Source organism: Onychomys torridus, chromosome 17 (genome assembly GCF_903995425.1).
Source record: "Onychomys torridus chromosome 17, mOncTor1.1, whole genome shotgun sequence".
Classification (NCBI taxonomy): Eukaryota; Metazoa; Chordata; class Mammalia; order Rodentia; family Cricetidae; genus Onychomys; species Onychomys torridus.
The window spans coordinates 52,963,943-52,991,260 of NC_050459.1; the positions used below are offsets into that span (position 1 = coordinate 52,963,943).

At 40.7% G+C, this 27,318-nt stretch overlaps 2 protein-coding genes across 6 annotated transcripts in view; one reads left to right on the plus strand and one right to left on the minus strand.

The window, feature by feature from the left end:
* The first annotated feature begins 565 nt into the window (after nucleotides 1–565).
* LOC118569067 (histone PARylation factor 1) lies at nucleotides 566–17,598 on the plus strand. Its single transcript, XM_036166777.1, has 8 exons — nucleotides 566–671; nucleotides 4,040–4,199; nucleotides 5,664–5,853; nucleotides 6,955–7,053; nucleotides 10,905–11,055; nucleotides 13,833–13,917; nucleotides 15,440–15,612; nucleotides 17,362–17,598. The coding sequence occupies exons 1-8, from the start codon at nucleotides 624–626 to the stop codon at nucleotides 17,491–17,493; spliced, it is 1,038 nt and encodes a 345-aa protein (XP_036022670.1). The 5' UTR covers nucleotides 566–623; the 3' UTR covers nucleotides 17,494–17,598.
* A 2,328-nt stretch (nucleotides 17,599–19,926) lies between these two features.
* Nucleotides 19,927–27,318, minus strand: part of Clcn3 (chloride voltage-gated channel 3) — an 82,284-nt gene continuing 74,892 nt past the window's right edge. For 3 of the 5 annotated variants that reach the window (XM_036209452.1, XM_036209455.1, XM_036209453.1), the window contains 2 exons: nucleotides 24,353–24,428; nucleotides 19,927–22,735 (listed from right to left, as the gene is read on the minus strand). In XM_036209452.1, coding sequence (XP_036065345.1) covers nucleotides 22,577–22,735; nucleotides 24,353–24,428 — 235 coding nt within the window. In that variant the 3' untranslated portion in view covers nucleotides 19,927–22,576. The remainder of the gene's footprint in view (nucleotides 22,736–24,352; nucleotides 24,429–27,318) is intronic. The other 2 variants (XM_036209454.1, XM_036209456.1) reach the window with 1 other exon arrangement.

Here is a 27,318-nt window from a genome sequence, read left to right on the forward strand (position 1 = left end):
AAAAAACAAAACAAAACAAAACCAAAAAACAAAACAAACAAACAAAAACCACAAATGAAGGATAGAGAAACAAGAACAGAGAGAAAAAAATGGGAAGATACATGGAAAGAAACGGAGAGAGAAGAGACAGAGAGAAAGAGAGATTGATGGACTTCTCGAAGACAATTGCGGAAATAATGATAGACAATAACAGTGCAATAGGGAATTGCGTGCAAAAGCACAATTCTTTAAATGAACGTTAAAGAAGAAAAACGAAAAGGCTGAAGGGAGGCAGCATCATACAGCCACCGGGCCAGCAGTATGCACCTGAGGACAAAGTTTGTACCTCATCAGAGGACGCAAATTCTATAACCTCGGGTTCTCTGTAACACCCGGCGCTGGGCAGTGGGCGGGGCCCTGGCGGCATCTCCGGGGCCGGGTCTAGACACCACTGAGCCCAGGGGGCGGGGCACATCCTGCCGGGGGCGGGGCCCGGGGCCCACCTCCCGCCTCAGGGGGCGGAGTCTGACCTCTAAATCGGCGCCGCTGAGCGGCTGCTCGGAGTGGCGGCTTTTGAACCCGGAAGCAGTGGTTGGCGCTCGGAAGTGGCGGGAACGCGGTCGGCGGCGCGCGGCGGCTGCGGGATGGTCGGCGGCGGCGGGAAGCGCAGGCCGGGCGGGGCGGGGCCGCAGGTAGGCGAGGCGGGATGCCCGGCGTGCGGGGCTGCTGTGGGCCGTGGCGGAGCTCCCGGCGGCGCTGGGCACGCCCGGAGGGCTGCTCTCCCGGGGAAGGGCCGGGGCAGTCGGTCCTCTCCACGTCCAGCCGAGCGACCATGCATGCATTCATTCGCTCGTCCAGCCCCCCTGATGGAAACAGCCCTGGAGAGCCCCGCGGAGTGCCGAGGAGCTAGCTGCCAAGGCGGCGGGGCACACGAGCGTACTTTTCACCCTCCACTTTTTGCTTGGGGTTAACGCTGGTGTGTAGAAGCGGGGAAAAACGTACTGGCTGGATTGTTAAGTCCTGGAGTTATTAAAGACGACTTGTGTTTGTTTGAGACAGGGTCTATTTTGTAGCCTTGGCTGCCTTGGTATTTATTATGTAGACCAAGGCTGGCCTGAACTCACAGAGATCCGCCTGCCTCTGCTTCCCGAGTGCTGGGATTAAAGGCGTGCGCCACCATGCCCAGCAAGACGACTTTTAAGGCAACTCGGGTCTGAAAATCTTTCTTGATGACAGAGAAGAAAAGAGATCCCTTGACATAGAACTCTAAGGGATGCGGGGGTGCAAATGCGTGATTAAAGTGGCCAGTCTGGACTTTGACATGATTTCGTGCGTTCCCTAAGCATTGAGTAGCTAACAAGAGGAAATAAGCAGGAAAACTAAAGTTTAACAAAAAATTGTTCTAGCTGAATTTTAACCTGGGGGAGGGGGAGGCTGTTACTGTCAAAGCTTAACGGTCAGCAGACGATGCTTACAGGTATTTTTCACATTGGGTCGTGTTTTCTCGCAACACCAAGTTAAAAATGTAGTCTGAAGAGAGCAGCTGTCCCAAATTCTACCTGTTAGGAATGTGAGGATTCTGGAACCCACTGATTTAAAGCACGCCTGAGGCATCTCTTTGAAGGGACCGCTTTGGCAGGATAATCGGCTTAACTGGAAATAAGATAGAGATGATCTAGTGGAGTGTCTGTCGCTGGCAATAATAGCCAGCATCAATTATCTACTGTTTTATTTTTAAATAGAGCTATTTTTAAAAAAATGATAACAGGTACTGCAGTATGCCTTTGGATGAGAGTACAAAGCACAGAGAGTTTAAGTAACTTGCCCCAGGTGACAGCTGGATTGTCAGGAGTCCACTCACAAGCCCGAGTGTTGGCACACACTTTTGATCCCAGCACTTGTCAGTGTCTCCCCCAGCTACATGGCAAGGTCCAGGCCAGCCTGGGCTACAGTAGACTCTGCCTTAAACAGGTCCAGTGTGATGGCACAGTGGATAATTAACCTCAAATCTGATGACCTAGATTCATTCCCTAGAACTCATGTCAAGTTGGGGGAGGGAGAAAATGTGACCAGAATATATTGTATGAAAAAACTGAAATAAATAGATAGATTTGAAAATGAAATACTACCACAGCTCTGCATCTACCACTCTCGGTGCCTTATCTATTCGGCCTAAATTTCTCCTCTGTCACTGTAACTATCACCCTGAATTTTGAGTTTTCCCTTGCTGACTTTTAGAGTTTTTTGTTTTCTAAAAAGCTGTTGTGGTACATCTTGTCTTAGTCAGTGTTCCATTGCTGTGAAGAGGCACCATGACTATAGCAACTCTTACAAAAGAAAACATTTAATGGAGGCTGGCTTACAGTTTCAGAGGTTTAATCCATTATCATGGCTGGAAGCATGGTGGCATGCAGGCAGACATGGTGCTGGAAAAGTAGCTGAGAGGTCTACATCTGGATCCACAGGCAGCAGGAAGAGAGAGACTCTAGGCTTGGAATGGGCTTTTTGAAACCCCAAAGCCCACCCCCAGTGACACACTTCCTAATCCTTCCAAATAGTTCCTGTTGAGCCATGTTGTCTGACTCGACTTCCCTCTCATTTATTTAGTGTGCTTCACTGTTTGAAAGCTCTGTACCTGTCATTCTCCTGTTGGCTGGCATTTCAACCCTTAAGGACAGTGCCATTGTGAACAGTTCTTACATGCCATTTGATGTGTAAATACAATATGTAGACTTTAACACTGATTAATAAACCTGAGCCTCTGAGAAAACGTAATTATCAGAAACACACCTAGGTGAAAATTTTCAACTCTGGCATAATTGACATACTGAGTGCAGATCTTCTGTGCATTGTACAACATTGAGCATTGTCCCTAGCCTCTGCACCACTAGACGCCACTAGCTCCACTGGGGTTAAATGTGCAGTTACTGCTTTGTTCAGGACCACAGGTCTGGGCTGAAAGGAGGAATGTGATGGAAATAGTATACTCCAAAGGATCTAGGAAAGCGTCTAGGTTCCCAGAAAGAAAGATTGTACTCAGAGAACCAAGACAGGTACCCAGAATTAAGCGTGTTACCTTGGTAGAAATGAATGAGCTTTCTCTTAACATCCTTTAACCTAGCATAGTTACATTGTACAGGTGCTGGAAGATGCAAAGAATAGCAAGTCTCGGCATTACGAAGCCTCTTCTTAAATCAGTGGTTTTGACTCAGAGTTTATTCTCATTTTATTAGTGACTATTGCTCCTTGACTCTGCCATACCTCCCCTCGCTTGTTTGTGGAGTGTTAAAAGGAAGGCCTCTGGTTTTAAATGGAAGGTTAGTAATGATTGTGGTAAATAGTCCAGAACTATCTCTGGTTGGACTTCCTGAAGAAGCAGTTTTCTTTTTTCTTTTATTAATGTTCTAGGTTAGAACACAAATAATTGGTTTTGTCCTGGCTTCTTCATAAATATGTGCCATTGTACCTTTTTTATTTGCTTGGTTTTTAAGATGGTTTCACTGTGTATTCTGTGTTGGCATTGCCAGGCAATCTTGAGTGCTGATTATGGAGTAATGGCATTCTGCCTTTCTGACAATTTTTAAAATTTTTCTTGTGTGTGTGTGTGTTTCTGCTATCATGGAGAAGTGTATTTAAAGATATGCTGTGGGGGGGTATTTCTTGACCACCATGTAAACTATTTCCACTTTGTACAAAATAATCCCTAGGATGTTACTCATAAATATCATTAGCATATGCCTTTGTTATTGTTGTTTTTTTTTTTTTTTTTAACATATAAAGATGGAACTAGAAAGATAGCTCAGCAGTTAAGAGTATATACTGGTCTTGTAGAGGACCCAGGTTCAGTTCCTGACATAACTCCAGCTCCAGGGAATCCAATGCTTTCTAGCCTGTACAGGTAGCCACATACCCTAACACAGACATACACACATGCACATAATTTACAGTGATAAAAGTAAATATTTAGAAAGAATGTATGTAGCTCATAGAAACTAACCAACAATAGGAGAGTTGTTGAGGTTCCTTTTGGAGAACTAAAGTTCTGTCTGCCAATTTTCAGTGTGACAAGACAGTTGAAGTGAAGAAAAGTAAATCCTGTGAAGCTGATGTCTCCAGTGAGCTCCGAAAAGAAGTAGAAAACCTGTATAAGCTTCCCCTGCCTGAGGATTTCTATCATTTCTGGAAGTTCTGTGAAGAACTTGATCCGGAAGAGCCAGCTGGTGAGTTCCTCCAGCATCTTTCTGCTTCTGCGCCTGGAAAAGATGATAGAAAACTGGAGGAAAGACCGACAGCTCAGAGAGAAAGGGCATTTCAGCCAGCTACGGTGATGTATGCCTATTGCAGTCTCAGCAGTGAGGACACTGGTTTGAGAGTATCGCAAGTGTCAGGCTAGCCTGGGCTACACAGTGAGACCATACCAAAAAAGAGAAGACGAACATTCCTGGAGTTGTTTCTAATGAGAGGGATGTCATCAAAGAAACAATACTTAACGTTAGTCCTTTTCATGGCTGTGACTTGAGAAGACAGCCCTGTAGGATCCTTGACAGGGTTATTTTGAATCATGGTTTTAAAGGTTTCTGACCCCAGAGTTGGTTCCAGTGTTTTGGTTGGGGCCAGTGATATGTTATGCCAGAGGATGTGTCTGGAAAGTGCTTACCTCACAGCAGACAGGAAGCAGAGCATTAGCAAGTGGGAGTCCTCAGATAGGATGGATGAACCCTTCAAGTCATGGACCCACCTCCTCCAGCTAGACCAAACCTCCTACTGGCCAGTCACGTCTCAGTAATTTCATTGGCTGGGGACCATGCTTTCAGTGAGCCTTTTTGGTTTAATGTCATATCCAAACCATAATGCTGTAATATGCTGTTGTCACCTATTGGCAAAGGCAGGCAGTTTCAGGACGTTCCTTCATGGAAGTGGAAAGGGAGATTAGCAGTTGCATGTATTGTCATTTTACTTCAAGGATATTTACTGGAGCAGAGAGAGAGAAATGGCTTAATGTTTGATTGTACCCTTCCTAGGAAAGCTGAAGGCACTGTGAAGTTGTAAGTTGTACATCTGCACAGACTTCATGGCGTTGTGGTTTTCTTCTTCTGACCGTGTGGTCTGTGAAAGAGAGATGGAATCATTGACACACAGATTATCTGAAAGAATCTGGAGTGGCAGCTGAAGAGGAGGAAAGGAAATGATCTCTCTATCCTTCATCTATGTTGTCTCCTCCTTAATCTGTGTATTTGTGGTAACAGCAGATAGTGAGGCAAGGTGAATCTGTGGCTCTTATTACACCTGAAAGAATGCAGAGCAGCTTGGCTTGGGCTATAGAAGGGATGGGAATGTTTAAAATGCTAAGCTAGTTCAGTAGAACATTGAAAGGGAACCCTAAATTTAGTGCCACATTTCTGTTAAACTGATTCTTCCATTGAGTAAAAACATTTTTTACAGACTTTAAAAGCATTCTTTAAAACAACTTGCTTAAGAATTATTTCAAATCATGAGGCAGGGGTAGGTGGACCTCTGAGTTTGAGGCCAGCCTGGTCTACATGGTAGTTTCATAACAGCCGGAGCTACACAGAGAAACTTCGTCTCTAAAAAGAAGAAAGAAAAGAAAAATTCAAAGTGATGAAAGGCATTATTTCCTGCTTACCTTAGAAAGTGTTACCTGAGTAAACTTATTTTCCTTATAGATGCACTCGCCACAAGCCTTGGCCTTCGGTTAGTGGGTCCTTATGACATCCTTGCTGGGAAGCATAGAGTGAAGACCAAATCCACAGGCTTGAACTGTAATCTTCACTGGAGGTTTTACTATGACCCTCCTGAGTTCCAGACCATTATTATTGGAGATAATAGAACTCAGTACCACATGGGGTATTTCAGGTAAAGGATCTTTTCTCTCTAAAAACAGCTCCTCTGCTGTCAGTGACTCTTCTAGACCTTCACTGGCAGCCCCCAAGGAAAGACTACTTTTCCTCTTATTGTTGGCTCCATGGTCTGTCTGTTGTTCTAGCTACCTTTCACCTCTTTAGCCTGCCTAGGTTGGTAAACTCTACATCAAACTTCCCTGGTTTCTTTTTCTCCTTGACTATGAACTTTGTACTTTTGCCATCAGAAGAGCTTCTCCGAAGCCCCAATAAGAAAATGTAAACCAGGTGTTTGACTTAAACCATGCGCTTCCAGGGGCCAAAGGACTCAAAAGATGGTCCTGCCATTTATTATCTTGACGACAGTATGCCAGTCAGTGGTGACTGTGGTCTTTCTATGACTCCGTTTCTTCTCTTGGAATAACAGGGATATTAGTAGCACATATTTGAAAGGAGTATTGTGAGAATTAAGAGAATGCCTGCAGAGATGTAAAATGTTAGCAGATACGGTAAGGTGAGAAATACCTTTCCCACTTGGAGCAGGAGTGCTGTGGTGTAAAGATGAAGTAGTAGAAGAAAAGATGAGGTGTGGCTAGAGAGAAGTACTGGACAGAACACTTCGGAGCCTGGGGATGAGGTCAGATGGATTTTGTTCTTGGCTTTGACACTACTTGGCTGCTAGAACTTTAGCCAAGAATCTTAACCTCTCTACTGGTTTCTTCAATTTTAAAATAAAAGGGTTGGCTATGAATAAGATTCTTCAATTCTTTATAATCTGCCCTGATTCTGTTTGGCTTTTACTCCATTTTTTCTTTTACTTTTTTTTTCTTAATAAACTTTAAAATGAAGGTGATCGTCAATTGTTTCTAATAGTCTGTCGACAGACTGACTTTCCCATTTTTTTTTTATATTTGAAGAAAAATAATTAAGTACTAAGAACCTTATTATGTTCTGATAGATAGGATTTTTCATAGACAGTCTGGTGATACTTGAAGCTTAAACCTAGTAAGTTTATTCTGCTTTTTACAGGCACAAATTTGTCTGTAGACCTAATTTTCTGCTTGTTGGCATCATAAATTATGGGCAGCTAAGTTTTTATTATCTTCTGTTAAAACAGGGATTCTCCTGATGAACTTCCTGTATATGTTGGTACAAATGAAGCAAAGAAAAACTGTATAATTAATCAAAATGGAGATAATGTGTTTGCTGCCATCAAGTAAGAAACTATTTCATTTCAATTCTCTTTTAATTTCTCTGTTTGCTTGTCTACACCGCATTCCAAAGTGGGGTTGTGGTGACTCCAGTGCTGCAGATTCTAGGGCTCATTTCTGTGATTTCTGAAGCTGCTTGTCACCAAACATTTATGTAACTGCTCGTTTAGTGGACATATTGCTTTACTCTGGGCTGAGCTCTGAACGTGTGGCAGAGCATGTTCTTAGCACGTCATAGTAGGGTTTTATCCGCTACGTTGCGAAAGTATGAGTAGTACTTAGTCTTGATTTCATTCTGATTTTCCCTTGGAGATAGCAGAGTGTTGTTGTTTTTAAAAACTGGACATTACATTTAAACAATGCCATTAAGAGTTCATTAGAAGAACTGACTGCAGTGTAGTTCAAACTGAACAGTTTTTAAGAGTAAGGTAGGTATTTTTGAAATCTTTGGAAGAGCTACTAGAACAAGCTGAGCCTCCCTGAATGACAGTTGTGTGGCTACCATCTCATCAATGGCGTTTGTCTTTGCTCCTATCAAGAAGCCGGAAAACAAACTGCTCTCTCAAGTAGCTCGAGGCCGTATCATTGATCTACAGTTATGCCAGAAAAGTCACTGCCCACCCTCTGCCACTGAGCCTCCGGAAGCTAAGGATGAGGTCTCTACAGCTCATACAAAGTGGGGATGCAGAAGCATGGCCGCTATTCCCAACCCTCTGCCTTTCAGACTTGAAAGAGTTGCTTCTGCTTGGAATAAATCAGGTCCCATGTGACATCAGCCAAAAAAAGAAAGAAAAAATGGCATGGGAAATGCACCCATTTTTCATGTAGGACGGGGTCAGAATCCAGCTGAATGAACCAATGGGTACTGAGCACATACATGATTTGAAGTCATTTGTTAGTAGGTGTGCAATTATGTTGTAATTCAGCAAGGTAATCTTTACACGTGAAATAGTTGACTGTTTTATATGACTCTAAAAGGCTTTATTCCTGTGACTTAATAGTATAATTCATTATTAAAGATTCAAACCAAGTCTACCCACAGTGACTACTATTCTGTGCTGTGTACACACTAGTGTGCCTGAGGGACAGCCACATTTGTTCTTTCTCATCTAAGATTTTCAAGTTTTAGGTAAAATTTGTTTGGCATTTATAATTGGTGTAGGTCCCCCCCCACCTCCCCAGGGTTGTTTTTTTATTGTTGGTTTTGAGTACTGGGGTCTGAACCCAGGGCCATCCTAGGCAAGTGCCTATCACTTGCTTATATCCTTGGCCCTGACACCATACTTCTAAACCTTTAAGATTTACCTTTGAACTTAAGTTGGCAGTTGTTTACTGTCTCTTGTGCTGGCATGAAGTCCCATGAGGGCAGGGGCTGTGTCTTTTGCATAGTACTGTTCCCTGGTAGACACTTCATAAATCACCTTAAAAACACCATAGCATATAAATGTATCTTTTTAAATTTCCAGTGCGGGGAACCAAACTCAGGGCATTACACTTGCTAGGCAAATGCTCTACCACAGAGCTAAATCTATAACTCCCCAAATATCTAATGTGATTTGTATTGGTCTTCTCAGTCTTAATAGTTTAAAAGAATCCAAGTTCTAGGATTTCTGTCTGTTGTGCAAGACTCAATAGCTAAAGAATTGGAATTAAGAAAGCAGAGTCAACAAAGGTTAATTAAGGAAAGGCTTCAATGACTGTCAGGGTCTGAGAACTTTTCTGATACAATTGATAATTGGTAAAACCTTTGTGGAAATCAGTTCTGAACACACATCCATATTCCAAGGTTTCTCAGCTGGTAGTTAACACCTACAGGTACTGTGCTAAGTACACATTAATGTCATTGAATTGACTGTTTCTGGCTATAAAAAGGAATTTGATGTCTATAAACGTGTTTTTATTAAAAATTGCTTATAAAAACAAATTACAGAAATAACATCTAGCAATAAGGAAGATAAGGTAAATGTAAAACATCTACATATTTTAAATGCCATGACTTTGATTTTTTTTTTTTTTTTTTTTGGAAAGAGCAAATAATAGAACACAATGATTCTATTAATTTTTTTTTTACTAATGCATGTTGAAAATAATCTATACTCATAAACAGCAGGAGTGATGTTTTACCTTTCCTTCCATAAAACTAAGTGCTACAATAATTTTGACCTGAAGGACCTATGGTCCCTGCCCTAAGGTCATAAGTATTTGTAGTAATACAATGGTTTTATGTTTTTGTTTGTGGACTAGTGACACAAAGTTAGTGGTGGGTAATACTGTGGCACCTTTGTAAGAACCAGTGTATTGACACTTGCTGTGTTAGCAGTATTGCATTGTTCATCGTTGAGTATATGCAGGCATGTTTAAGGGCATCAGTTATGCACCTCTCTGCATTACACATTAGGTTGTGTAATGCCAGCATATATGCATAGTGAAATGGGGAACAGGTAGGAAGTACTTCTGCACATTGAATTAATGTGATTTGTGATTTGAACTTTTACCTACTTTTGATAAGAGGGAGTGACTGACAGACTTTTATTTGGCACAAGTTCTTGCAGAGCAGTCATTTTCTCAAACCAAAGAAATGTCCTGTTATATTTGGTGTCATCATTAAAATTCAAGGTTTTTATAAAAAATAAGAAAATACTAGTCAACACTATGGTGAACTTGACAGCTTTTCACTAGAACTTCCTAATAGTCATGAATGTGTTGTTTTCATGAAGCATAATGGAATAAACTTGGTGTAATGAGAAGTTCCAACATTTAGATTTATATAACTTAGTGAGCCCCATTCAGAATGCTGTAAAACATGCACATTCCAGTGGGTCTAACAAAATGTTCACGACCACTGTTTCTGTTTGCACGGTGCACATCTTTAAACATCATGGAGCAGCCCTGAAGCTGATAGTAGCTTTGACTGGACGAGAGATGATCCTAACAGCTTGATGGCTGAAGGGTCTTGGTGACTGCACAGAACCTTACTTGGAATAATGGAAAGAAGTGCTTTAGTGGAGGAATGCTGTATGTGTGGCTGTGTCTAAGTGAGAGACACAGAGTGCTTGGAGGCCTCCCAGCCTCCACGAGAGAGCTTGAGGGTAGGATTCATTCACACTGTGACAGACTAGATCTAGTTGTTAATGTCCTCTTATACAGCCTGTGGTGATAAACACCTGTGCTGCAGTGAGGAGGTGCTGGGTTTTATGGTGTGGGTCTCCTTGGCATATAATCTGACCTTACTATCCTATGTACCTCAGTTTCCTGATATGTAAAGAAGAGTGAAAAATGACATGGTCTAAATGACTTCTGCAAATCCCCAATGTAGGTAGCAAATAGAAGTCAGTTTATTCCAGTTTAAAAAATAACAAAAATCCTTTTTGTGGACAGCATTATTTGTGTTTTCCTCGTTAGCTAGCCCTCTCCAAGGCAGTATGCCATCTTTTTTGGGGGGTGGGGGAGAGGGGGGTGGTCAAGACAGGGTTTCTCTGTGTAGCTGTTGCTGTCCTAGAACTCGATCTGTAGACCAGGCTGGCCTTGAACTCACAGAGATCCTACTGCCTCTGCCTCTTGAGTGCTGGGATTAAAGGTATGTGCTGCCACCTGGCTCTGTATGCTGTATCTTAATTTCCAGCAGTATGACTTAAAGCTCAGCCCTGGCTTTTTGATTATGTTTTCCTTTCAGTGTTTACAGTGAAGATACATAATGCAGACATAGAACATGAGTACTGCTTATTCCTTGTTTGATGCAACCTATGAGGGCTTTAGAGAGCATTGCATGGGACTTGACATTTTTATTGCAGCTCCTTGACTTCTGTGTATTAAATAGAAGCCAGCAATATAACTAGGGCCTTTGCTTCTTTTTCAGATTATTTTTGATGAAAAAACTTAAAGAAGTAACAGATAGAAAGAAAACTAGCATTTTGAAAAACATAGATGAAAAACTCACAGAAGCAGCCAGAGAACTAGGATACTCGCTGGAACAGAGAACCTCGAAGATGAGACAGAGAGATAAGAAGGTAGTGTTCCACCTGTCAGCTGACTGTCGTGCTCTGCTTTTAGCTCCTCCCCATCTGCACTGTATGCTTTTCTCTAGCCCTAGCCTAAAGAGAGCTACATGCTGTCCTCCAGGGGCTCTTGGACGGTGCTGGAGCAGGGGCAGGTCAGCCTGTAGATGGCATGCAGGCTGACTCCTATGACTGGAGGACATTCTTGTGGTTATATAAATCTTTTTTTTTTTTTTGTCTTTTTTTTTAATGTACACTGGTCTCTTGTCTACATGTATGTCTGTGTGAGGGTGTTGGATCTCCTGTAACAGTAAGCTGCCATGGGATTGCTAAGAATTGTACCTGGGTCCTCTGGAAGAGCAGCCATTGCTCTTAACTCCTAAGCCATCTCTCTAGCCCCTCATTCTAGTCTTTTAATCTTGTTTCAGCCATTGTGTAAAAGTAAATAAAAGCAGCTTTGGGTTAATGTTAAACTTCATTTTGGATGGTTGAGGTCTAGTTTAGGGGTGTAGTTCTATACTTAGTGACCTAAGACCCCAAAGGCAGCCTAAGCCAGGCAGTAATGGCCCATGCCTTTAATCCCAGCACTCAGGAGGCAGAGGCAGGTGGATCTCTGTGAGTTTCAAGGACAGCCAGGGCTGTGTCACAGAGAAACCTTGTCTCAATAAACAGGGGGGGGGGGGGGGGGGACGACACCCTCCATAAACCAAAAAAAAAAAACCAGTATGGGTTAAGATTTGTAAATTTTCTCCTGATTTCTCCTTGACCCTATCAGCATGTACTAGTGCCTGCAAAGTGAGAAAATATTTTATAAAGAAGCAAGTAATTCTCAGGTTTTGGGTTTTTGGATTTTCAATTATAAATCTGTAAGTCAATAGATATGTAAATTGCTGTTTTAGTGACTCTTTCTGAGTTCTAAAGAACAGAAATAGTTTCTAAAGATGAGTATTTTGAGAGTAATTAGTGACGTTGAACATTTTGTATTTTCTTTCACATGTCTGCTTCTCAAGGGAAATTTCTCACTAGAAGAAAGGGAAATGAGCCTGGCCTTGCTGTCATGTGTTCTAATGATCATTAAGTTCTTTGTTTTTCTGTTAACCGCTAGAATTTAGTTCAGAGAGTTCATTAATGCCTTCTTACATCTATAAATATGGTTGAAGCTTAAATTTCATGTTTTGTTTATTTTGACTCCCAAGTTTATATTATTTGGTTTTTCATTAAAAGATAGCTAATAATATAAATACAAGGAAAATCATTTACAAGAAAATTATGATTTTCTCTTTCTGTGTTGATGGTTGCTTTTAATTTATGTATAATTTTTAATGTTACTGTGAGATCTTAGTTAATTCATAGTTTCCGATTCCTGAAAAATTCAGTTCCAATAGTCTGTTGGTGACTTTGTCCTTGCATATTAGCATAGAATCTGCATTTTAGCATGGTCGAGCATTATACAGCATTATATAGTGCAGCAGTGTTTTCATGTAGATAACACCTTGTAGGACTTGGAATGAAAAGTCTATGTGAGTCACTATATTTGCCTAGAAGAAAGTCTGCTTTTCTTGTATTTTAGTTTTTGTTTTCACTGAAATTAAGACTGAAATGCAACTATAAGTTGATCCAGTGTAAAGATATAAGGCTATAATTTATTTTTTCCCACTCATGATCAGTGACTGAGAAATTCTTTTGAACACTCTGCCCTTGAGGGTAGCTTAGGCAGACGATGAAAGTAGTGGAGGCTGAGTGGGAGGGAAGGAGCCACCCCATGCCTGGGGCTCGGGGAAGACTTCAATGTAGAGGGCATTTGGGAACTTTATTTTTCTTCTGTCGTGGATGCTTTCCCTAGACTACCTAAACAAGTGGAATACTGAAGATACTGTACTGGAAAAGACCAAGGCCAAGTACATTGGTACACATTTGTAACATCAGCACTCAGGAGGCTGAGGCAGGAGGATCAAGAATTCAAGCCAGGGGGCTGGAGAGATGGCTCAGCAGTTGAGAACACTGGCTGCTCTTCCACAGGGCCAGGGTTTCATTCCCAGGACCCACATGGAGGTTCTGTAACTAGGTCTAGCGGATCTGATCCCTTTTCTGGTCTCTCCAGGCAAACATGCACGACACCCACACACATAAAATGAAAAAGTTAAAACAACAAAAAAAGTGAGAGAACTGAAGAAAAAGGATCTAAAAATAACGTGAAGAGAACGACTAGGTGAATGTTAAACCAGGAGGTTTAGGAGGGTGGCTCCTCCAGTTGGGCCTGTTTTCATCCTTGAAGGTGAACGATTAAAAGTAAAGTAGCCACACGATTTGTCTATGAAGACACCGTCAACCAGAACTACCCTGTTTGTAGTTTATTAATGAGCCTAACTTTTTCGGGTCGAAAATAGGACTCAATTGGCAGTATTAACGAGAGGAGTCTGTTTTTCTACAAACTCACCCTGTTTCATCCTCCCTTCTGACCCAGTGTCCCGATGCAGTCTGTCTGGAGAAGGCTGCTATTCTGACTGCCTGCTAGAACAGTACTGGTGGTTTTCTGACATATAAAGAAAGACAAACTTGTAAATGACTGGCATGACTAATCTATTTATTTTATATTTACTTCAAATGCTTGATTTCTGATTTTTAAGAATGTATTCTCCCCGGGTCCAGATTTACCGAGATAATGTCCCTGAATGCTCTGTTGTGAAAATACCCAGGGTTTATGTGTCTGTTGAAATAGTTCTTTTGGGTCTGTTTTCCTGGTCTCATTTTGTGTTTTTTTTTTTTCTTTCCTTTTTTTCTTGATATAGGTTGTGACAAAGACCTTTCATGGTGCAGGCTTGGTTGTTCCTGTAGATAAAAATGTTGGCTATAGAGAGCTCCCTGAAACAGACGGTAATGTGTTTCATGTGTAACTGTGTATGTATGTTTGGACATGTGGTAAAAGCTTTCTTCAGATTGAGAAGTAGGTAGTTAAGAGCAAACTCAGGTTTCAGGTAGACGAATTAAAACTGCATTCATAGCTTGACCATGAACAGACTATTTAGTATTACTAAACCTTGTCCTTTTCATCATCAAATTAAGCAGTGATGTACTTTTTATAGTGGTATTTGGAATATGAAAGGATATAAAGTATTTAGTATGATGTCACATAATGCTGGATGCAAGGTAATTACTTTTAAAATTTAAGGGATTTTAAACCCATTGCTTAGGTAACTTTTTTTTCTAACTTGAACATACTAATAACTTTGACATAGTAATAATTGAAGTGTTTGGTCACAGACACAAAGCTTTCACATACCTAAGATACTACTTCATATGGTCATACAGAAATACTTATTCACAGAATCTAGTCATTACTGTGGTCAGAATCCTTTAACCATTGTTCTCTTCGCTGTGAGCACCCCATTGGTATTCTTCATCCTCCTGTTTGTTGAAGAATCCAAATTAGCACCTCCTCAGGGAAGAAGCACCTACTCCTACCTCCTACACATGGCCACTTGTCCTCAGAACTGTGAATGAGCTTAGCAATCACCAGTCTTTAAGTGACACGGCTCAGTTGTACTGTGCTGGATCCGGCCAGGAAGGTGGCATGAGTTGTGTGACCGTTCATATTGAGTCAGGTTTGCTGTAGTTTCACTGTCCCTCCAGGAGTTCAGAGGGTGACTGACTGAATGTGTAATAAGTGGTTCCTGAACACTGCACATGTGGCTAGCACCCCTGACAGATGGCATCATTTAAATTTAAAATTTCATTTAAAATTAAAACAAAGAATTTGTTTAAATTTATAAGTTGAACCAGTATTAAACATTTTTATATTGATTTTATGTTGAAGTAGTCCTATATTAGAAGTATTGGATTAAATATCCTTAGTTTCATCTATTTTTCGTTTGGGTATAGGTGTGGGGAGGGAGATGGGAGTGGGGAGAAAGAAGGGGTGACTCTACCCATGCCCTGGGGTGCTTATGGAGTCATAGGACAACTCTCGGCAGTTGGTTCTCAAGCCCCTCATGGTCTCTGGTAATCAGTGCAGGTGGCCAGGCCTGTGTACAAGCATCTATAACCCACAGAACCCAACCACCAGCCCTTTCTTTTTAAAATGTGATTACTATAAAAATGAGACTTACATATTCAGTCACCCTAAATTTCTCTCACACTGGTCCCTGTTCCCTGGAGCTGGGATTAATCAGTCTCTGTGGGAAGTTCTGGCTCCCTTGTCCAGTCTTCTGCTTGAATCACAAGTAATGTTATGGTTGGCGTTCTGAATTGCAGCTTGTCAGATTACTAAGATGGCATCAGTTAAGTAGTAGTAGACATGGAAAGCAGTGGTTGTCATTAGTAGAAGACCTAAGGAAAGTCTGTCATTAATGGGCTGTGATTTTGTATGTGGTAGCTTTACATCATTGATTTCTTTCAGCTGACCTTAAAAGAATTTGCAAGGCAATTGTTGAGGCTGCCAGTGATGAGGAGAGACTAAAAGCATTTGCTCCCATTCAGGAAATGATGACTTTTGTGCAGTTTGCTAACGATGAATGTGATTATGGCATGGGGCTTGAATTAGGAATGGACCTCTTTTGCTATGGCTCTCATGTGAGTAAAAACTCTGCCTTTCCCCATTATCCATGCACACCCACTCAAGTTTGTACTTACAGTCTCAAATTCAAATGCTGGGAAGATGTGGATCCAGCTTGTATTTCAGTCAACTTTTGAAGAAATTTTTAAAATAAAAGTTCTAAAACTGTTTGAAATCTTAGATTCTGGGAAAGATGATAAGCAAAATTTTAAGTTCACATTAAACTTAGCTTATGTATCGATATTCCAGGGTGTGCCATGTTTTTGTGTATCATACATGGTGGGTATATGTGGGGATCTATACATACTATTCCTTTGGTTCTGCTTCTCTTTAGGGGTGGTTATCTACTACCGTGTCTTCCAATACTATTTTCAAATATTTTAATTAAAATATTGGAGCTGGTAGTCTATCGTTATCTGTTCCTTAAGAAAATTAGCCATATCAGTGCTACTTTAACTGTAGGGGTCTCAGAGTCAAAGGCCTATAAGCTTAGTTACGGTTTTAAATCGTCATCCCCAGCTATGTAAGGCTGGGCAGTTTTCTTAGTCCTTTAGCTCTTTTCCTACCTGTAAACTTGTCTTCTCATGTGCCCTACACATTTCTCACTGTATCTTTGGTAAGTCATTGGTAGAGCATCTCCAGGCTCACAAAGACAGTCCCGTTACAGTTCTTAAATCCATTATCCACAAACTGCACATGCTTGGGAGCCACCTGTAGCTGTTCAGAATGCAGATTGTTTCAGTCGGTCAGAGATGAGGCCCTTATGTCACTGAGATTCCCATGTAACAGGAATGCCACCACTACAGACCATGCTGAAGAGCAGGACTAAACCAGTAGCTCTCGAACTGCAGTGTGTGGTAGTCATGGAGGGCTTGTTCACAGACGAGTGCTTCCTGAAAAATTGATGCTACTGGTCGAGAGTCCTGCTCTAAAAGCATAGGCCTTTCACTGCCTATGTGGTTGGTTGTTATCAGTAAAAAGTATCCAGAGTGTTAAACAAGCAGAACGATCCAGCTGTCACAAAAGACCTAACCATAAACACCATTAAGATGTGAAGTAGGTAAAAGCAAACGTGATGGTTTTGAGACTCACACAAGGTACAGGGTAAGTGCTTAAATGAAAGCTTACTATTTATCAACAAAAGACTGTAATGTCGCTGGGTGTCCCACTAGTGTATGTGTAGTAGCAGTACTGTAAAACCATTCAGCAAGCCTAAGACTGAACTCTTAGCAGGGAAAAAATGTTTACATGATAGAGATGAGTCTGTGAATAAAGGAGGAGCTGGAGGGATGGATCAGTGGTTAAGAGCACCCACTGTTCTTCCAGAGGACCTGGGTTCAATTAACAGCATCTACCTGACACTTCACAACTGCCTGTAATCCAGTTTCAGGGGATTTGTATACATATAGGCAAAACACAGACACATAAAATTATTTTTAAAAAATAACAATGAAGGAGAGTGATTCAAATCCTGTATTTGGCATATCTATTATAGGTTCTATAAAAGAAAAAAAATAAATTTGGGATAAAAACGTTGATAAAACCTAATGGACCATGAGAAAATTAAATTACTAATGATTCTGAATTCCCTTTAAGATATACTGAGTGGGGGGCACAACACAGACAGTCTATCAGGTGCATGTCCCATGTCCACAGCTGACTGACATGACTTTGGAAGTGGGCTTTGTTGCACAAGTGCTTTTCAATATAGTGTCAGCTATACTTGCCATTTTCTTTGCCTGATGTGTTTTGTTTTTGCTTTTTAGTATTTTCACAAAGTTGCTGGCCAGCTTTTACCTCTTGCATATAATCTGTTGAAGAGGGATCTGTTTGCAAAAATTATTGAAGATCATCTGGCAAGCAGAAGTACAGAGAACATAGATCAGCTTGCAGGATGAGTGAGTTGCTGTCGGTGAAGTGTTTTAAAGTGGGACGTCAGATGGGACTTTGTTTTTAACAGAGAAATAAATAATGGAAACATTTATTAAAACTTTCATAATCCAGCCCTTCCAGTGTTTTTCTTTCACATGCTAATAAATGGCACTCCTCTTTAGTCTCTAGAAATTCTTTAGTTTCTAAGGTATTTGAGTGCTATCCCCGGTATTAACATGTTTATAAAATAGTGCTTATCCAAATTCAAATAAGCATCTATTAACTAGAAATCCCAGTCTTATTTATTTATTTAGGTTGTGTCCCCGTCCCCCATCCCCCCCCCCCGACAGGGGTTCTCTGTGTAGCTTTGCCCCTTTCCTGGATCTCACTCTGTAGCCCATGCATCCATCAACTCTGTCATATTTATGTTAGTACCCTAAACCAGTCTACATTTCACCTGAATTCTACCAAGTAGCTAGAGAAAAAGAATGCTGTCACACTGAGATGATTTATTTTAACCTCAGATGGCCATTTTGGATGTCCATGGGTCCTAGTCCTTTCTCATCCAGTATCTACTTCATCCTCAGTTAATGTCACAGAAAAAGAGGCAATCAAAACAACAGACTCAAAGCACAGGATATTTTGCCTTTCACATTTGTGTTGTACTTGGTCTCCAAGCCTCCCAAAGACCCCCCACCACACACTTAGGGCATTCATTTTCCCTCGTACCCATAATTAGCATAAGCTGTAATATCCTACACCTTAAAATCTGACCTCAAACTACTCTCAAACATTGCTGTCACCAACGGGAAAAGCCATGTCCTGCATCTTAAAATCGTTTGTAACCGATTCCTTTTCTGAAAACATCACAGAAGAATCCCAACTCTCCTGCCTAACTGATTATGTGCAACTGTTCCATCACTCAGGCAGGTCATCAGTATGCTCACACTGGCCAACTTTCAGCCCTTGCTTTACCTATCAGTAAACAGCTGGCTGCTGAGGGTCCCTTGAACCCCTTATTTGGTTTCGTTCACCCTGTTTTAATGGCATCCCTCCCCACCTCATTGGCAGTTTCCTTCTGTGCTCGTTTTGCCATCGAGTCTTCCGCCTCTTCTCTGTGCAAACTGAAACCCATGTAATTTCGCTTTGTCCTGCTTCTGGAGTAGACCTTCCATTTAGCTCAAGGCAGGCCTTTCTCGTTAACTTGAATCTTCATGTTTTTATTAGTTCCTACTTGAAGTCCTCACTTGTAATCCTAAAAGGTACTAAAAATGTCTCGGCTAGCGAAAGCTCAGCAGTCAAGAGCACTTGCACCTAGTCTAGAAAACGAGTTCAATTCCCACTACCCACATCTGGTAGCTCACAACTATCTCTAAGTTGAGTTCCAAAGGCATCTGCACTTGTGTGTGTGCACACCCACGAAATAAGGGGCTGGAAGGATGGCTTAGTGGTTAAGAGCAAGACATGTACTGCTCTTCCAGAGGAGCCAAGTTCAGTTCTCAACACCACAATAGATGCATCACAACTACCTGCTCCACAGGATCTGACAACTGGTCCCTTGGGTACCTGCACACACACCTACAGCATTAAAATAAAATCTTTAAAGAAAAACCTTAATATTGGGCTGTTTGGGTAAGCCTTACGGCCTGAGTTAGATCTCTGGCTCCCACATGATGGCAGGAGAGAACTGACCACTGAAGGTGTCCTCTGACCTCCACATGCATGCTGTGCTATGCTCAGCCTGCATTGACATATCCACAAAATATGGATATTGACATATCCATAAACAACTTCATGTCTCATCCCCAGTAGCAGGCCTTTTCTGGTGCATGCCATTGCGTCATCAGATCTTAGCAATGATGCTCACCCTTGAGCTCTTACCCTACTTGGCACTCCACTAGCAAATCCTGTTCACCTTCACCACCTCTAGAATCCTACCATTTTCAAAGCATGACAGTTCAATGCCATGAACAGTAAATGAAAGAATACATGATAAAAGATTTATCCTGGCCCTTTGGTGTTCTCCTCTCAATGCTTGGTTTTAGAAGACTGAAATTTCACTCATGTGCTTCTTATTGTTTTAAAGCAGGTCAGTTAGTGTATTTCTAAAGTGATCGGTTTTTAAGAATGAAAGTCATGTGTTCTCTCTGTGCAGACAGTATAATTTTTCTTCAGGAAACATTTTGAAACTGAACTGAACTGGAATCTTTTGTGTTGATACTTGGGGGCCCTAGCCTATTGCTAGAAAAGTGTACATACATTCTCAATCCAGCGTTCTCCTCCTGTTCTGGCCCTGCTCACAGAGTGGGAGCTGACAGATGTAACCTGGCGGAAGCAGTGCAGGCGCCGCCATCCCTCGGAGGCTGCATGTGATGGCATGCTGGCTTACGCTTACTGTGTAGTGCAGCTGTGCAGGGGAGGGCTGCTGGTACAGGTGCAATTAAAGGCCAAACCACACGTTCAAGTAGAGGTTTTTAATAGATTTTCTTAGTAACTCATCACAGTAATCATTTTTACTGTAATGAAATGCAGCTTTACTACACTAGTATAAATAAAAACAGATAAATACAGCTCTAGGCAACATCACAGGTTAACAACTAAGCATTCTTCAGGAACCAAAACCAAAAGCAATTATTAATAAGAGATGCTGACACCCTTGCCCATTTTCATCATACCTTCTTAAAAAGGGTACTCAAATAAGGCGCTGTACTTAATATATTGGTCAATAAGCTTGCCAATTAGCTAGGCACGTGTAGTTCATGGTCTCCACTATCTTATTTGGTTGAAAAACCAACCAAACCTTAATTTATGAAAAAGAAAAGGAGAACGGATGGTAATACCATAAAGAAAACAGAAACCCCAAACCTCTGAGCACATTAAAAACACGGCACTTTTCATGTATTTCAGCAGTGAGACACATCAGAAATCAAGAAGTAATAAAGAAGAAAGTGAATGCTTTATGTCAATCTCTGAAATAAGATGGGTCACGAGATCAGAATCTGAAAAGGAAATGTGGAAAATGAAGTCATGTTCAGCTTCACTGGGTGAAACTGCCAAGAAACTGGCTTCTCCTTTGAAGACTTGGGACCCAGAAAGGGATGAGTCCCCATCCGCCATGCTAAGAAGTTTGTACCCCAGCAGTGCCTCGCACACTGCAAATACACTTTGAGATCTATGGAACTATTATTAAAAATGAGTTTACTCTGTTTAGCCAAAGAACAATGAAGGCGCTATGAAATATCTTGAAATCTGCCAATGGAAGTAAAAATATTGTTGGCAGACAGCACAGCTGAGAAACCCTAAAAGTTTGGTGAACTCTGGATCATTCTAATATGGCTTCCTGATCTTTAAAGTTGTCAAGACCATACAGATCCAACATGATCTCACAGATATTAAAAATGGCTCATTGCCAGTTGTTTCAGAAAATGTCTGTCTGCACAATGCATTTGCCTTTCAAATTGCATACTCAGAGACACCTGGGCCAGTCTACTGAGTAAACTGACTTTGCCAGTAGTGAATTAAGACCATGATTAAAACGGGCATTTCCAAAAACAATTCCAAATACTCTGAGGTATCCTATAATTCTGAAAAAATGTGCACCATAGCTATTCACATAAATCATCACTGAACACTTCAGGTAAGGTTCTGACCTACTCAGAGATTCAAAGGTTATACTCAGATTATGATTATTGTTTTCATTTTTGTTTGACTTTTTTCTTTTAAAAAGGTTTGGTTTTAATCTAGTAGTCATTTCTGGTATTTTCAACTTTCTAGTTTGTGAATCGGAATGGCCAGGTCAGAGGACATAACCCAGGGGATGGCAGTGAGAACTCAGACGGTACTGTGTACACTCTGGATCACAGAGAAGTGACTACCGCTTCTTAAACCCTTGTGCCCATTGTAAACTTCCTTCATACCTCCATATTTGTAAGTCAGAATTAGTCTATTAAAAAAAAATCACATTAAAAAGGTAAAATTATTTAAGTGCAATATTAACTGATCTGTATTTTATAAATTTTAATCCATAAAAATATAAATAAGAATGGTAAATTTTTAAGAAAAGAAATATACATTTAGTGCAAGTTATGAATTACATTTCATCTCCAGTGTCAGCAGTGAAACATCCTGAAATAAAAGAATCTAATTTCAAGAAAAAAGTTCCAGTGTTTAACATGCAATTAATACCAGGTACAGCTAAACAGAACACTTCCTTCCTCACTGTCCCAGCAGCAGCAGCAGCAGCGCGGCGTATGTTTAATTATGCTGAACAGCACTCTCATGTCACGGTTGGAATTCAGAAATAGAAAATTTGCATAAGACTAGGTCACATTATCCATAAAGTCTGAGAGGAAAAAATAAAACTGATTAGAATCAAGTTTCTTTGTTTTTGATTCTGAACCACACATCACACAAGCTGGGGGATTTCATTCACATCTCAAGATTTTACCTGCTTGGCCAGCGGTGGTGTGTGTGTGTGCACGTTACCAAGCCTTTAGTGATGGTACAAACTACATGGTTAATAGCACAAGAAACATTCCCTTCTTGTGATGAAACCTCAGTAAAATCACAGTACGTCTCAATATGAGAAAGGACTGCTTCAAAAGGACACACCAATTTAAAGAGGTTTTGTTACAGCTCAGAAAAGGGGAGAGGGGGGAGGGAGGAGAGAGAAGCTCTTTTGGAATGTAGAAAGGTAATGCTTAACTATACATTTCATGAGTTAAACAGAACAGTTCTGATATAAAAGGGCAAGACCTTGCAGTCTTAATAGATGGCTCAATTCAAAGTAATCCCTCCAGAAACAGGGACTGATAATGTGTCTCTGTGGTGCTGAAGTACAGCCAGAGGCTTGAAGATTCCAGTGAAGGCTCCATGAAGGCTCAGACCTGCACGCTCACTGCATACATAGCCTCAGTGAATGCAGCCAGTGCAGAACAAGAGATGAATTACTGCTCCAGTCGGGGAAGTACCTCGCTCCTTTGCCTTCTCCCTCCCCAGACAATCCCTTAGGTCTCCCAGCATTATCTGCAAACCGGGTTGCAAAAGCTCCGCTTCTATTTCCTTTCCTTTTTTTTTTTAAAGAAGAAAAAAGTGGACGAGTCCCTCATATTAAAGAATTGTGCTATTCAACAAACGAACTTCCTCTTCTGTCTCCTCTCTCTCCTCATCTACAGAACTCAGTTGAACATTATTGAAGCGGGGTCTTGGTTTGCCGTCTGGGCCATATGACGGAGGATATCTTTTTTTGTTATAATGCCAAGGAGGCGCCTGAAAAGGATAAACAGAAAAAGATCTATTAAACTAAAAGGGGAAAGAAAACAGGAGCTAAAACTATAGATAAGTTCTTTTTGTTGACAGGAACAGAAAGCCAAGCAAGCAGACTGATTATGCATTTTTAAAGTGTTTTACTGGTAAAGACAATGAAATTACCCAGCAACCGTCCTGTGACATAAAAAGTACTGTGGTCACTCAGGTGTGAGGTCCTTCCCACTGGGACTGAGGACTTCAAGCCTCACTGAAGCAGAGCTATTTTAATTCAAGAATGCCAACAAGTAACAAAAACTGGAAAGATGTATGAACAGGAAACAATTCTGATCCAGTTTGAAAAAGGAACCCATTCCCATTATATTAGGAAATAATTTAAAACTTGAACATTTTGTAGAACCAAAAATTTTAAGAGAATTTTCAAATTACCCAGTTGTATGCAGAATATTCATGAAAGCACATACAATTGAGATGAAATATATAAGCAACAGTCAATAAAAAGCTTCACTTCCCAAACTTCAGAATGCAACAATAAAACTATAGTGCAACCCAGGTTTCTGAAAGCATACTTATGTTCTCTGTTTGTTCAATTTTGTGCTCCCCCAAAAGAAGATACAGTGCTTTTATGAAAGTCTTGGGTGTTAATGCTCACATTAAAAAGATGAAAAATCAAGAAGTAATCCTAAAGATGATTACAGGGAAGCAGGAAGCAGACTGAATGAGTGGCTACTATACTGAGGTTAGTAGTTTTAAAAAAGGATGCATGAAACACTTGTGAAATATTAGCGTACAACAGGAATACATACTCAGTTGTGTACTTAAACAAATGGGGACAGGTTTCATATAAGTATGACAATTGCAGGGCAAAATAATTTAAGGCAGTAATTGTTAAAGCCAGACAACTGGTTATGCATAAATCAAAATTGATCTGCAATCAATCACACCACTAAGATATAAAGCCCGTTAACACATAAGCTACTTAATGACAGTCTAGAAACATACAAAAGGGGCACATACATGACCTATGTACAGTCCACTAACGAAATGGCAGGACACACATTCTAACTCTGAGCATATGCAAGGGGTAGCAGAAAAAGAACTGATGCTGTGGACACAGATATATACACAGTGTGCTCTGGTTGGTGTGCCCATTAAAGAATTAATGGTCAGCATTTCTACTTGCTAAGCTCAGTTAAAGTCACAAAGGAGCTTAGATTTCCCACACCACTACCACAAATGAGGAAGCATAAAAGAGGGTGAAGGGCTGGGGGGTGACAGCACAGGCATTTTTTTAGCCAGTCAGGAGTCTTCTGAGATGGGTGAATCCACTAAGGTAGACAGACTTTTCATGTTTAAGCATGCCCAATAGTCTCTCCTCATTCAAACAGCAGACTCTGTAGTTATTACAGTTTACCTAATTCTGACGACTGTCCCCTGCTGCTCCCTCTCTAAGAATGGGTTTTAGACAGTCTATCTACTTCTCTCACAGACATCTGCTGAGAGACAGGGAGACTGACAGCATGGTGGGCTGCTATGCAGCAGGGGTGGGAGAACTGAACATTCACAAGTTTCATGCCTCCTGACTTAGGTGTCTAGTGAGGAGAGCTGACAGCTAATCACCAAGGGCTCCACGTGCTGCTTTAGTTGCTCGAGATGCTCTAAAATGTTCTTCTTTGTGATGATCCCCAAGACAATCCTGAAACAGATTATTATGCTAATAACTGTGAGAAATTAAATTGAAAGAGGTTCCAATCATAATGATAAAGAATGAGAGAAGGAGATAAAACATAAACCATAAGAATGCTTCTCATGAACTTGAGATAAAAATAAGATTTAAAAATCTAGGTTCCATTTTCAAACATTCTAACTTCAAAAGTGACACAATACTGGTCTAATGGTGGGGTTTATTTTTTAAAAATCAAAATAATGAAATTATGACTAAAATTTTAACTATGAAGATGGCCCAAACTAAAAGTACTGAAAGAAACTTAATGATACACAGCTACAGACCTCTAAAACTGGGGGGTGGCTTTCAGTGTCCTCTCCTTGAATGAACACGTTTTTCAGTTTCTAAGAGCTATTTGATCTGCCTCAGCACTGTGAGTATGAGGGGAGGGGTGGGGTGGGGGTGATGGAGGAAGTGGTTGAGTTTGAATGCCCTAAGAAAACTTAAATCTACTAGATTCTTACTATTTATTTGGAACTCCAATTCAGGAAGAGCACATGTAAATACTACTGACCTCATTTTCAGGAACTAAATCCCATTTCTTATAATATGGTAATAAAACATTTATGAGTAGAGGTCTAAATGATTTTTAATGCATATTTTTCTAAATAATTATTTCTCAGTTTACAGTTATCACATCTTACAAAGTGATTTTCATAAATTCTCATAAGGATACGTGAAACTAGACCACTTTTAATTATTAAATATTTTTATGCTTATTTTACAACAAATAAATGAATTTGACTAATATGTAGTGATATAAATTCCAAAAGCCCATCTCAAATGTCTTCAGAATAATCAAACATTTCCTGGTGATCTGTCTGCTTAAGGTAACTTTCCTGTTAAGCTGCCTTGAAAATTCTGATTTCGTTTGTTGTTGTTTTGTTTTGAGACAGGGTTTCTCTGTGTAGCTGTTGCTGTCCTGGAACTCACTCTATAGACCAGGCTGACCTCGAACTCACAGAGATCCCCCTGCCTCTGCCTCCTGAGTGCTGGGATTAAAGGTGTGCACCACCACCGCCCGGCCTGATTCCTTGAAGAGGGTCAGTACAGGACTTGAAAGCAGCAGTCTGGCTTACAGATTATCTCCCTCATAAAACAGTAGTGGCTGGTGCTTGAGGGGCAAGAAAGGTGGACAAACTTAAAAGCAAAAACAGGTTCATGTATTCACGTTATTTTCTTTAAAACATTGTAGTGGAGTTTTAGATTATGGGAACAGCCTCTCCAAGAAGCTCAAAAACTGTGCTTCATAAAATGAGTATTTGCCCACTAGAGAAATGTTCATTGGGAAAATAGTTGAGGGTTCTTTCTTTCTTTCTTTCTTTTAAGCTTTGGGGTGGTGGAGGTGAATATGTGCAAAGTGCATTGTACACATGTATGAAATGTAGTCCATGACTTTGTACAATTACTATATGCTAATAAAAAGGATTTTTAAGCTATAAATTCAGTACGTTTTTGTGGTAGCACTTAAATACAATAACACCAGTGTGACTCTTGTGCATGCTGTGTTTATCCAGTTAAGTAGAATGATTCACTTCAGTGTATCACAGTAGCTCAGTCACTGTGTGGCAAATGAGGAAGGTGGAACATCTGCAAGGGCCAGCGGCCACCTTGAGACTCAGAGCACCTGCAGAGTGCAGGGCCTTTAGGAGGGCACAGCACACCGCTCCTCTGGAAAGACCTGAGAACAGGAAGCCAGTTTCAGGGTCACTCTGAGTTTTAAAGGGTGAAAGGAAATTCAAAGCAAAATATTTGTTTAAGAAAAATCTGATGTTTCATTTTAAGCTCACAAATAATGATGTGAAAATTAAAAGGTCAGAAACTGACATTTCCCAAAGTGTGTTCCAAGAAACAGTAATCCCAAGAGTGCCCCTAAAACATCTGCATTCACAGGCAAGCCAGGTAAGCTAGGATTCCATTACTGAGAGCTGGGGAAGCAAAGAACATCAACATCTTCAAAGTCCTGAGAAGTTCCCAAGTGAACCTCAGCTGTAATTTAATTCAGTACTTCTCAAACTGAGTCAGTCACAAAAAATTCTAGCAACTTCTCGCACCTGTTTATTTTGTAAACTCATGGATTCTGAGAAGTTCCGTTACTATAAAATGGGAGACAACACTGAGCTGATACCACAGTTCAGATCCGTTCTCATTACTTCTGTTCTTTTTCCCTCTTGCACCTACGGCCCCCAGTCTGCTGCATTTTTCTCCCCCCATAACTGTTTTCCACTGCGAAGGTACTACAGGAAGCTGGAGAACACACGCTACCTAGAACTGTATGGTCTCCACTTTCAAACATGCCAGCTTTTCTTAGTTTTAACCACTGGACTGTGAGACTAAAACACCCTCCTGCTTAAGAAGTTCAGAGACAATAAAGTCAAGCGATTCCTCTCCATATGATCTTTTTTCTTTCTGAATACTTATTTTCTATGAAGAAATAAGGAAAATATGATCAAGGCTATGAAATATAAGCCCCCTGGAAGAAGAAAGCTCCTTCACTTTATATATATGCCAGCGGCAGCCACAGATAAAACTGTATGTAACTAATTCTTGTCCCCATAAAAAGTTAATTTAATCCTTAAGTATTTTCCTTTCTAGGTTCTATACTGCCAAAATCCTGTCAACTAAGCAGTAAGGTGAAATATGAAAATTAACCTGCACAGCAGGACTTTGTGGTCACAGCTAATCACTGCTTACAGAATAGCACTGGGATTTGTCAGTACAGAAGAGAACCTAGGCCAGGCACAGAGAACTCAAAGCCAACAGTAGCTTATGAAAACTTACTTTAGTTTTCAACTGAGTCATATGACTCAAAGGGCCCAAGGTAAAGCTTTGTGAAAAGATACACTGTTTAACCAATATT

Excerpts from the sequence above, each read along its gene's own strand:
- LOC118569067 (XM_036166777.1), top strand. The coding sequence starts at position 624 with ATGGTCGGCGGCGGCGGGAAGCGCAGGCCGGGCGGGGCGGGGCCGCAG. Across the intron at positions 4,200-5,663 it reads TGATCCGGAAGAGCCAGCTG|ATGCACTCGCCACAAGCCTT; the intron begins GTGAGTTCCTCC and ends TTTTCCTTATAG. Across the intron at positions 5,854-6,954 it reads TACCACATGGGGTATTTCAG|GGATTCTCCTGATGAACTTC; the intron begins GTAAAGGATCTT and ends CTGTTAAAACAG.